Genomic DNA, 11,838 nt, shown 5'->3' with positions numbered 1-11,838 from the left:
CGTATAAAAAAAATTTGTTTGTGTGGGGGCATATATATATATATATATATATATGAAGGTACGGTTTAATTAATATAGACTAGGTTGTCATGACTAGGTCATGAGCGCAAATCTCAAAATACATCACCGGACAACAACGATAACAAAATATTAGATTAACAGATTCAATTCTGCTCTACGCAGGCTCGACGCCGGCTCATGATCATAGTTACGCACTAAAATCTAGGTTGAGAATCTACATTCTCGGCATTCTCTCACTCTCTCTCTCTTACTCTCTTTATATCTATATCTGTGTGCGTGTGTGCATGTGTGTCTGTGTGTGTGTGTGTGTGTTAGGTGGTGGTGTGTGTATGTGTGTGTGTGTGCTGGTGTTGTGTGTCGTGTGTGTGTGTGTGTCTATCTCTCTTCTCTCTCGTCTTCATCTCTCACTCTCTTCTCTCTCTCTCTCGTCGGGTCTTTCTTCTTCTCTCCTTTCTCTGCTCAACATCCTCTCTCTCTCGGTCTCTCTCTCTCTCTTCACTCACCGTCTCAGGCTTACGTCTCTCTCTAGCTCTCTCTGTCTCCTCTCTGCTCTCTTTCTCTCTCTCATCTCTCATCTCCTCTCTTCTCTCTCTCCCCCCTCTCTCTATCTATAGCATCTCTCCATCTATCTACGGCATTTCTCTGCTCCTCTCTCTCCTCTCTCCTTCTCTCTCGCTCTTCTCCCCTCTTCTTTTGCTTCCTTCCTCTCTTCTCTCTCTTCTCTCTCTACTCTTATCCGATATCTATCTTCTCTTTCTCTTCTATATATATATTACTAGATAATATAATATAATATCCCTCCTCTATATCTATCTATCTTCCTCTTCTCTTTCTTTCTCTCTACGGTCTTCTTCTCTTTCTCGTATCTACTATCTATCTATTCTCTTCTCCATCTCCCTTCTTTTCTCCTTCTCTTTGTTTCTCTTTCCCGTCCCTCTTCATCTCTCTCTCTCCTCTCCTCGTCTCTCTTTCTCTAATCTGTGATGTGTCCCATCGCCGCTTTCCCTCTTTTCTCCTTGTGGCCCCCTCAAACTCTTCTTTCTCTCGATTTTGCTATTCCTCTCCGGGGACAAACTCCTTCAGCCACCCCAATCGAAGTATAAGAATAGAACTGAGAGAAAACCACCAGCGATTTCCGTACAAGCTCCAGTTACTTCCTCAACTCTCTAGTTACTAGCCTGACGTGGTTCTTATTCATGCAACCCGTACTTTGCAGAACTGCTTCCTCAGTGCGACTATGTTTATATAACTGGCAAACAAAGGTTATGTTGTGGGTTTCGGCGGGTCATGGAAATAAACTGTTGGTTATTTCCATTTTGCGCCGGAGAGAGAGAGAGAGAGAGAGAGAGAGAGAGAGAGAGAGAGAAAGCAAACACACCGGGTAGGCCTATACATACACAGTGGGTGAGCGATCACAATGGAAATAATTGCGAAATTAGGTCGGTCGATACAAGAGCCCAACGGGCAGCCAACCACATGAGAAGAGGTGAAATAGAATGCGTTCGCCTGTGGCGTACAGGTAGTAGGGCGGGGTAGAGTGCAATACGGTGGGGTGCCGGGTGGGTTGGTGTAGACTAGACGTAGACTTAGACCTACATGCTTAAACACGGGATAAATATAAACACAGCGAGAATATGAGCTTTCTCTTTCGCGCTCCTAAATAGGTACGCTTTTGTTTCGTCAAGGTTAGAAGATAGTAGCAATAGTGTGTATGCATGAATGAGTGCGTGCTCTCCCCGACTGAGCTCAAATACGATCAAATATAGAGATTCTATATACCATTTTCTAACTTCGTCTATATGGATATGAACAGGTATAATATTGGTATACTGTGTGTTAATGCGTTTTCAACTTGCCACTACGCAGCGAATCTTTGTGCCTCGCGGTACGTGGTCAGTTTAGCTAGTATGAATATACACACATTTTCACTTAACACGCGGAACGATAATTTTCGCTCTGATGCATGTGGAATACCTTGCGTTGTGACGACCCACTATTCTTGATGACTCAATGAGGATACGCGTCACGGCCGTAGCTAACTCTATCGTATCGAGTAATTCCGAGAAGCTCCTTCAGCTTTCACCCGATTGCAAATTATTAGGCCGGTTGAAATCGATCATTCAAACATATTCGGTTAGGTTTTGGATGGCGCCTCGGAGAGCGAATGAATGAGTAGATCTCCTAAAACCGGTCGACTTAGGCCTACTATAATTTCTTTCAAGCGCATGACAAACTTTTAACCATTTTACACTATCACTTTTTATTCGTCCACACACCTTTGTTATTGCGGATGTCTAAACGGATTATGGTAACTTAATTGGGGCAGAAATTGGTTTTATTTATGTCCACTATGCTTTCTCCTGCGGATCCGAAATCGTGCCTTCAGTCTTCTCTTTTGTTAGAAATCTTATCTTGATCGGGGATATCAACGCGATAGATCAAGCTGAAGGAATAGCTCTCTCCGCGGGCTAGATGGCGAGCCTTGATACTCGCTATCTATCTCCAGGCGCGGCGCTCCTAAGCGAGCCACCCTATATACCACACGAAACACCGTATATAGGGTCTTTGACCACACTCTGCACAGAGACTATGCTTCCGATGAACGATATGCTAACTTTGATATTCCTCGGAAGGAAGTAATGACGTTAATGAACTTGAATCGCAGAATCTGCGCGTGTTAATTAGACGTGTGCGGGTTAATTATCGTTCATTAGTAGCTAGAGTTATTGTAAATGAGTCACACATGTATAGTAACGGTGTGCAGCTGATCAGCGCTATGACATAACGTTGGCGAACCTAGATTTGCGTTCAGACTATTGCTGAATAATTCAGATTTTAATCTAATAAGACAGATTATTGCATGAATCGAAAATAATTGAACCTTCGTTTCTTTCTACCCGTGAGAGAGCTTAGCTAATCATCCAGAATTGCTTTGATACGTAAATTATTTAAATGCCCACGTCTACCTAGTAAACTACTTTCCGAGTCAATAATGTCTCTATGATACTCGATTCTTTTTATTCGAGTGTCTCTCTGGTGGCCGCCTCCTGAAATGCATAACGTATAGAACAATTGCGCTTTTGTACGCGATTCCGTTGGTTTTCTTTCAGTTTCTTTAGGAATTGGGAGTTTGGGCTTAGATTCGTCGTGGGTCTCCTTAATTCCACAACAACAAAGCCACGGCATGGTGCAGCCTAATATTGGTTTCCACTCCTTCGCTCGAACACTAATTGAGTGCGATAGGCCTATATTAGTCTAATTGCGCATGCGCGCACCTCAAAACGTGTTAAAAACCACCCGCGTAATTAACCACAGCAGCAAAATACTAGCCATAGTCATCTATACATCTCTATCCACACGAGTAAGCGCCGTGACCGATGGGGTGCGTGCGTGCGTGCGTGCGTGTGTGTGCTGCGCGCGCTGTGCATTATCTGAGTGCTATAGAATATAACGTGTCAACCACCGCGTCAGGCACTAGTACAAAAATTCAGTTTATAGACCCATAAAACCATTTCATTTATTTATTTACTTGTTTTATTGATTTATAGTGTAGTAATCACCTAAGTTGTGGTTACATATATACCTAATTATTGGCATGTGTTACGTAATAATTAAATAATATGAAATAATTATAGACAAATCGAGATATGTCATCATATAGGCCTATAGACTAGTATAGGTGACATACTATATATAGTGCGTGTATATATTTCATGATAAATGATAATAATAGACACACAAACGATCTTAATCGTGACTGTAGTTATTTGATAGGTAAGAAGGCGAGATCCCAATTGTTATGTTATGTTATGTTCTCGTACTTGTCGGTGTCCACTACACTGGATGTAATGACAAGGTAGTAATGGTTACCGGCAAGGTAGAGCCGGTACCTTACCGTACCTTACCTTACCTACACCGACAAGGTAGTAATGGCCTTCAGGGATAAACCCAATAAACAAACAGGTGCATAATGATGATGTGAGTGAAATGCAACTGGTGTCCTCTTAAAGTGGGTTCGCGACTTCGCGTGCATGGGGGAGTGAAGCCTTGACTTAAAAATGGCAACGTCCGTTGCTTCCACAACACCCACGGGTAGGTTGTTCCAGATTGGAATCATCCGGGGAAAAAAGGAGAATTTGAATGCGTTGTTGTTGCAGTGCAGGTGCCGAAATTTGTGGGGGGTTTTCGATCTGGTACCTGACATCCCCGGGATCAGATATCTATTCGCCGGTATTGCTATGAGGTGGTTTACAACCTTATACATCACTACACTCGAGTTAAAGCGTCTACGATACATAAGTTGTTGCCATCCGAGTTGGTCCTTAAGAGCTGACGTACTGCTATATCGCCCATAGGTGTTTGTAACAAATCTTGCAGATCTGTTTTGTATCATTTCTAGCTTATATTTATATTTCTCTTGGTGTGGGTCCAACACTGATGAGCAGTAATCCTGGCTTGGTAGTACAAGAGTTTTGTACGCTCTTTCCTTAATGCGTTGATGGCTGCAGCTCAGATTTTGGCGCAGGAAGTCTAACAATCTGTTGGCCTTCACACATATGTTGTCAATGTGGACGTTCCACCTGAGGCCACTGTCTAGGTGAACTCCAAGATAAGGGTTGAATGTGACATACTGCAGTGAAGAGTTGTGAATGTGGTAGATGCACTTATGATGTTTTTTTGCGCAGAAGGGAGTTATTCATGATGTAGCACTTGCTTGCGTTAAACTCCATCTGCCATGTCGATGTCCATTGTACCAGCTTGTCAAGATCGTCTTGAAGCGCTTCCTGGTCTTGCTGGTTGCTAATCTCGCGGTACTACAGACAATCATCTGCGAATAATCGAGTTTGGGAAGCAATGTTGTCTGGCAAGTTGTTAATGAAGAGGAGGAATAGGAGTGGGCCTAGTACCGTTCCTTGTGGAACTCCTGAAGTGACAGCAGTCCAGTCAGAGAAGTCTCCTTTTACAACTACACGCTGGGTACGCTGGGTGAGAAAGCTGCTATCCAGCGTAAAAGCTTTCCACGGATACCGTAATGGTCAAGCTTCTAAAGAAGGCGTTGGTGTGGGACCTTGTCTAAGGCTTTACTAAAGTCCAGTATTATTACATCCGTCTGCTTCCTGTTGTTAATGCTGGTTGCAAGGTCCTGAATTCTTATCAGCAGCTGGCTCTCACAGCATCGATTACTACGGAAGCCATGCTGGTTTTCATTTAGTAATTTTTTTCCTTCGAGGTGATTTCTGACTTGGCTATTTATGATATGTTCAAATATCTTGCTAGATATTGATGTAAGCGAAACAGGACGATAGTTGCTCGGGACGCTCCTATTGCCCTTCTTAAAAACTGGTGTGATGTTAGCCATTGTCCAATCTTTGGGAAGCTGTCCAGTATCGAGAGATTGTTGGTAGATGAATGAAAGGATGGGCGACAGGACAGGAACTGCAATTTTCATTATTCTTGCTGGAATTTGATCTGGACCTGAAGCCTTGTGTGGTTTTATGTCTCGGATGAGTTTCCGTACGCCCTTCTCCGTGACGGCTATGCCTGGCATGTCAGGTATGTTGGACCCTTTTTTACCAGGCATGCAACTTAAGTTTTTCTCAGTAAAGACTGATTTGAATTGGTTATTAAGTGTGTTTGCTTTCTCCTTGGCAGTCGTATTTATCTTTCCTAAAGATTTCAGAGGGTCAACCCTTAGGTATTCTTGCTTCTTACTTTTAATGTACCTCCAGAACGTCTTGGAGGTTGTGTCAACCGATAGAGATAGTATGTTGTACAAGTACTCATCATGTGCTCTCCTACATTCCCTTTGGTAGGTCTTGTGTGTGTGTTTTTTGTATATTTCAAGGTCCTTGGAGTTCTCAGATTTCTTTGAGCGTGTGTGTCTTCGTTTCAGTTTCCGTTTTAGCCGTGCTAGTCTCTTGTTGTGCCAGGGTGTATTCTTATGACGTCCCTTCACTATTTTGGTTCGTATGTATTTGTTCATTGTTTGTTCGATTTTGCCTTTCAGCATTTGCCAGTTTTCTTCCACCTTTCTTTGATCCGGTTTGCATGAGAAAAAAGCGGTACCGAAGTCTCCTAGATCTTTAGAGCTTAATTGTCATGAATATACATGCATGATCATTATCAAATCAAGTCCACTCGATCGTGTGTAGAGATATGTTTATGTGACCCGATGTGAACGGGATAAGACTACTATTGGATTTTAACAAAAGCATATAACACCTTACTTCATTTGCGGGTTTACTAACCTGTATAATACAGTCGTTATATTCCGCACGGCTACACTCTGGTGAGTAGGCCCTTTAGCGGCCGTTACGATTAGGAGCGGTAATCATTAACGTTAGGGGTGTAGGCCTACCGCCCGTGTACCGTAGCAGAGCAAATAAATCATGGGCGAGCGTCCAAATACTACGGTACAGGGGTTTACATGATCAGGAGTGAGTAAAAAAACAGGCTTGTTTTATTCGCTCTTGGTAGGATCTTGGATTTTACTCTCTCTAGTCTTGTGTGCCTAATTTTCTTAGTTGTTGTTGGACTTTCTGTTGTTTTGCGTTGCGCATAATATTGATTATTGTTGTTTTGTTGTAATAAAATTGTATTGAGTTATTTAAAAAAATTTACTCGCACTTATAAGAGAATATAACCATTGTATGTATTGTTTGACGTGCTCGTCTGACTTTCATTGAATTTTTATTTTTTAATGGAATTTTTTACTATGTTGAAATTCTCTCGCTTGTATTGTAATGATAAGAACTAAAATCATGAGCAGTATTTTCGAAAAAATGATAGTGCAATGTCTACTTCATAAAAGTTACTGAAATAAAACTAAAACATACGCAGCAGTGGACGCGACGTCGTTGACAATGACTAACAGCGCTCCTCGTGGTGACCCTGTAATATCCAGGTCAATATTTGTCGTAAACAAAGTAGGTATGCGATTTTGAAACTAAAATGGAATTTTGTGCGAAATTAATGTGCTAATTTGCTCAGAATTATATCTACTATTATTTAGTGACATAAATATGTGTCTCCGAGGTGTATAGTTGTACGAGAAAGTAGGTTACTGTGCATCTAACCGCCTTCCTGCATTGTCATCGGAACTAGCAGTACATTGATTGACATTCACCATCGCCATCACCACTTGTTATTTCATCATCATGGCATGTTTTCACATATAATTGTCATTTTCACCCTTTACACATTCTTTCGCGTAACAGAATCGTGTAAACTAGTTAATTGAGTCGTTAGTTTAATCCTCGTCGATGTAAAATTATGTTTGTTGTTACTGTTAGTGACGGTGTTGTATCTTGTATCTTGTATCTGGTTCCTTCTCTTGTATTTCACAAGCCTTGTGACAAGGCACCCGAATCAACGAGTGCGGGGTTCATCTAGAAAACAAAGGGATAAACGTCGCCTCTAATTCGAGTGTTGAAACGCAAGTGTCAATTCTTAAAAGTTTTGAAACGCAAGTGTCAATTCTTAAAAAAATCGTCACTCTGCGTCTTGACTATATAATTAATGGTAATGGTATTGATACATGTGACGTGTTAGTGTTGCACGAAGGGTCGTTGTGGTAACAGGTACTACAGATATGTACCCGAAGTAGTTTTAGGTTGTTTAGTATTATCTTTATATTTTTATATGAGGTATGTTTAGGGTTAGGGTTAGAGTTAGGGTTAGGATTAGGGTTAGTGTTAGGGTTAGGGTACACTTCTGTAGTACAAGTCTGGTACACTTTGTGTATACATATATGTACCTCGGGTACATATCTGTAGTACCTGTTACGACAACGACCCCTTGAGCGTTAGTGTTAGTAATACTAATAGTATTTCTTTACATTGTGTACACATTTAATTTGCAGGAATTGCTGGATATAGTAACACATCCCTTTGTTACTGAAAATACTGGTTCACAACGTGTTATTAGCACTTGCAGAACCTTCATATATCGGTGTATAGGTGATGCTGTCATGATGGAGTTATGTATTTGTGTAAACACTCAGAATTTTTTCCAGACCCAAAATCTCATATTGAAGCAGTAATCGTAACTTTATGGTCGTTCTACCATTTGCTTGCAGTGGTAGAAACAGATGTGGTGGTAGGTGCTAGCAGTACACATTTCGCTAATCACATGGACAATCTGACTGATCTACTAATTCTCTTGTTTGCATTTTTCTATGTACTGTAATGTAACTATGCCTAGACAGGTCTATATATGTATAGATTGACCTATCTATATATGAATAGACACATCTATATATGCATAGATGTGTTTGTATATACATAGAACTATCTATGCGTGCTCAGTCTTGTCTATGCTGGGTTACTTTATGGTGTCCAAAAAATTTTCTCTGCGTATTTCGTACCCTAGCAATGGTCTTATCTATTTCTAGCCTTCCATCTATCTCCAGGGGTAGAAATTAACTTTTGAAAAAGGGAGTCCAACGGACTCCCTGCCCTCAAAAAGAGGGAGTCCGCAGTCTGAAGTTCAAAACTAAAGATATTACCAATAACGCATGTGCTTATTTTGAAGATTCATGCGGTTGCACGTCTGCCAAATTTTCTTTGGACATTTGCTGGAAAAATATGGCAATTCCTTGAGGCCATGCTCTGGAACCAACTAGTTACTATATAGCAGAATTTTCAGGGAGTGACACGGACTCCTGTATATGTCAAATCAATGAGTCCGACAGTAAATCGGGGAGTATTTGACTCCGGACTCGCATTAATTTCGCACTCTGTATCTCTGTCTCTCCACAGACATGAAGTGTCCTGTTGATGCTAATGTGTCTGCAGACATGGCTCACTTTCCACACCCGCACAACTCCCGCTCGGACGACTTCTCTGATTTCATGTGGATGGAAGACATGGAGAACTTTGATCGACAGGTGAGACACCGCCAGTTCCTCTTCATCACTTATGTGCAAGTCGTGTTGCCAAACGAGTAGAGTTTTGCATGTTGGAAGCTAAAAACCTGGCTTTATTACCTAAACGTTCCGTAAAATTACACAAGATTACACAAGCAATTCTTATCAAGTTTTCTGTGCATGATCCAATGGAAACTGCACTATAGGCAAAAAATAGGCGCTACAATTGCACAGTTTCACAGCATTTGCTGCTAGTTGCCTGGTTTGCCTCCTTGCCCTTCATGTTAGTTCCATGTTGTGTACGTATCCCTCCTGTCCCACGTAAAAGTGTTGTTAAAACCAAGTTGCCTCTGTTACACTTTTGAATGATAGTGTTCGCCTTGGTACCCAAAATTTCCAAATAAACCTAATTCGACACTGTCCTTCTCACAGCCAAACCAAAAAACAACCTCAATTAAAATGGATTTACGTAAAAGAAATGTTGACTGAAATGTTTGGTCTTTCGTGTCATTCACTTGTTAAGGTTACAGAGGCGATCTGAGAATTGAAATTAAATTAAAATTGATTTAAAAAAATAAAAGTTTATCTCTGTTCACTTGTTTAGGTCGTAGAGGAGCTGTGAGAATGAAAGAAAAACAAAACCAACCTCAATAAAATTTGGCATCTCGCATCGTTCGGTTGTTCATGTCTCACGAGTCATGTCGTTCACTTGTTCTTGTCGTACGAGTCATGTCGTACGAGTTGCGTCGTTCACTTGTTCATGTTGTACGAGTTGTGTCATTTACTTGTTCAGGTTATAGATGAGCTCTGGGAGCAGGAGTTCATGGAGCACTGCCTGGACGAGATGCTGCAGGAGGAAGAGCGTGGTTGGCAGCCGCCACCGCCACCGCCGCCGCCGAACACCGTCGCAAACTACATGGGCTTCGAGCAGCAGATGAACCGACTCAATGTCGCCGACGACGCACCGCCCACCAGCGCTCCCTGGCGGGCGAACGGCGCCGCACCGCTGTGTGGCTCGGGCCCACCGCCCGTCTCCGGCGGCCCGGCGGCGCGCTCTGGCGAGTGGTCGAGCCGGTCGGGCGGCGAGTCGTGCGAGCAAAACGGGCAACCGGCGTGTGGCGGCGACGCGCCCATCAATGTAACGCAGCCAGTAGGGGGCGCCAGGAGCACGAGGACGGAAGCTCCGTCGATGTCGGTACGCGAGACGCTTCTGGCATCATTTCTGGTTCTGGTTTTAGACGTGTTTTTGTGTGATACAGACCTGAGCAGATTCTATAGGGCATACAGGAGTATAGGTGCATGTATAGAGATGTGTCATGCGCTCAGCGTTCAAATTTTGGCTGAAAATCTAGTGGACAGCAGGACCACCAACTTCAGATAGTTGGTGGTCCTGCACAAAAGTTGGTGGTCTGCTTATTTACTAGCAGTGAGTAACAAAATAGTATACAAAAATAACCATTTGCATTAACAGCATACATGTAACTTAGAGTTGGTCAAACAATATATCTGAAGCTCTAGGTATGTCGGGGGAGCTTGTGGGAAAGGTTTTACTTTCGTTTTTCTCCTCCCCAGTCCACGGTACCCCCATGCATAGATCAATGCTGCCGCACATCCGCAAAGTTACAAGTGCCTATAGAATCTTGATACAGTTTACATTGCTTCTAGATATCTAATTGAATAAAAATAGTCCACTTTCTACGTAAAGAAAAGTGACGAATTCAGTGAACAGCTTTGATTACGTGCGTGTCAGGTATCACTGGTTGTGCCCTCATTCCCCACGATAACCCCTGCGACATATGAACTTATTGTTATGCGGTCATAAAAACACTGGGGTCATGCCGCAATCGATTTCTTAGACTGTCACGAGGTTTTGTTCGTGTGGCGAATCATGCATTCAGGGAGTTCATGCCCTCGGCTTTAGATGTTTTGGATACCCTGTCTACGCTCAGGAACGGAGCATATTAGAATGCGCTCCCGTTTACAAGTTTGTCTAAGCAGCCGTTGCGATAACCGTAGTATTTCAGCGTAATATGAGGGGAAAAAGTGCCGGTTCAGAATTGGTTAAAATTTTCTTACAAGAACTGCAATTTTTGCTAATTAATACCCATGATGGGCTACAGTGTAAGATTTTCAGTGCTTTGATTGAAAGAGACAATGACAACGACAAATATGCAGTTGCTGTGAAGAACCAAGATGGTGAAATGGTCGGACATGTCCCAATTGAACTTTCCAACTTATATTACAAATTCCTAGACGATTATGGGGAAATTGAGGCAGAATGTATTGGCAATCGCTACAATGCTGGCCAAGGGAGGGGCCTTGAAATCCCTGTTGATTATAGGTTGGTTGGAAATAGGGGTTACTTGAAGAGGTTCACAAGGAAACTTCAAACCAAAGAATTTGCCGAAGAACTCAGTATTAGTGACATTAGAAAGTGCTAACCTGCATTCAACAGCAGCTCGTGATTGTTTTTATTTAACAAAACAATACATCTGCTGGTCTATTGGATTCTGAATGGACATACAACAGGCCTACTCTAATGTGGAAACAATACATCTGCTTATTTCTCATAGTGCTGACAAGAACTGATGTTTCACTGAAGAGACGCTTGTATCCTTGTTTGATAATATTTTACATTTGGCAGAATATATATAAATAATGCAGTACTGTGTCTTAATAAACATGCCAGGGTGCTGGCACATTCATCGGATATTGTTGAGCTCGTCTTTTTTATTTTACCTGCGTTTCTTTTTAAGTCTTCATCTGCATGGAAAATTAAGAACCTACTTTAAAATCTTAAGCCTAAAACAGATTCTTATGTAAAGGGGTCTAAATGGGAAATTTTAGCCTAACATGTTCTTAAATCTATGTTCTTATACGGCGGTTATTACTGTAGTGTGTGCGTGCGCAGCGTGCGTTGTCTGTGAGTAACAGCCGCGAGGCGCGTCCAG

At 42.1% G+C, this 11,838-nt stretch overlaps 1 protein-coding gene across 1 annotated transcript in view; it reads left to right on the top strand.

Moving 5' to 3' along the window:
* Positions 1-6,918: 6,918 nt before the first annotated feature.
* Positions 6,919-11,838, top strand: part of LOC106809290 — a 13,480-nt gene continuing 8,560 nt past the window's right edge. Inside the window, exons 1-3 of the mRNA XM_014812322.1 lie at positions 6,919-6,951; positions 8,781-8,908; positions 9,681-10,082. Coding sequence (XP_014667808.1) covers positions 8,783-8,908; positions 9,681-10,082 — 528 coding nt within the window. The 5' untranslated portion in view covers positions 6,919-6,951; positions 8,781-8,782. The remainder of the gene's footprint in view (positions 6,952-8,780; positions 8,909-9,680; positions 10,083-11,838) is intronic.

The sequence above is a fragment of the Priapulus caudatus genome, unplaced genomic scaffold, assembly GCF_000485595.1.
Source record: "Priapulus caudatus unplaced genomic scaffold, Priapulus_caudatus-5.0.1 Scaffold342, whole genome shotgun sequence".
NCBI lineage: Eukaryota > Metazoa > Priapulida > Priapulimorpha > Priapulimorphida > Priapulidae > Priapulus > Priapulus caudatus.
Note: the sequence above shows the minus strand (reverse complement) of the source record. Positions and strands in the feature narration are given on the sequence as shown.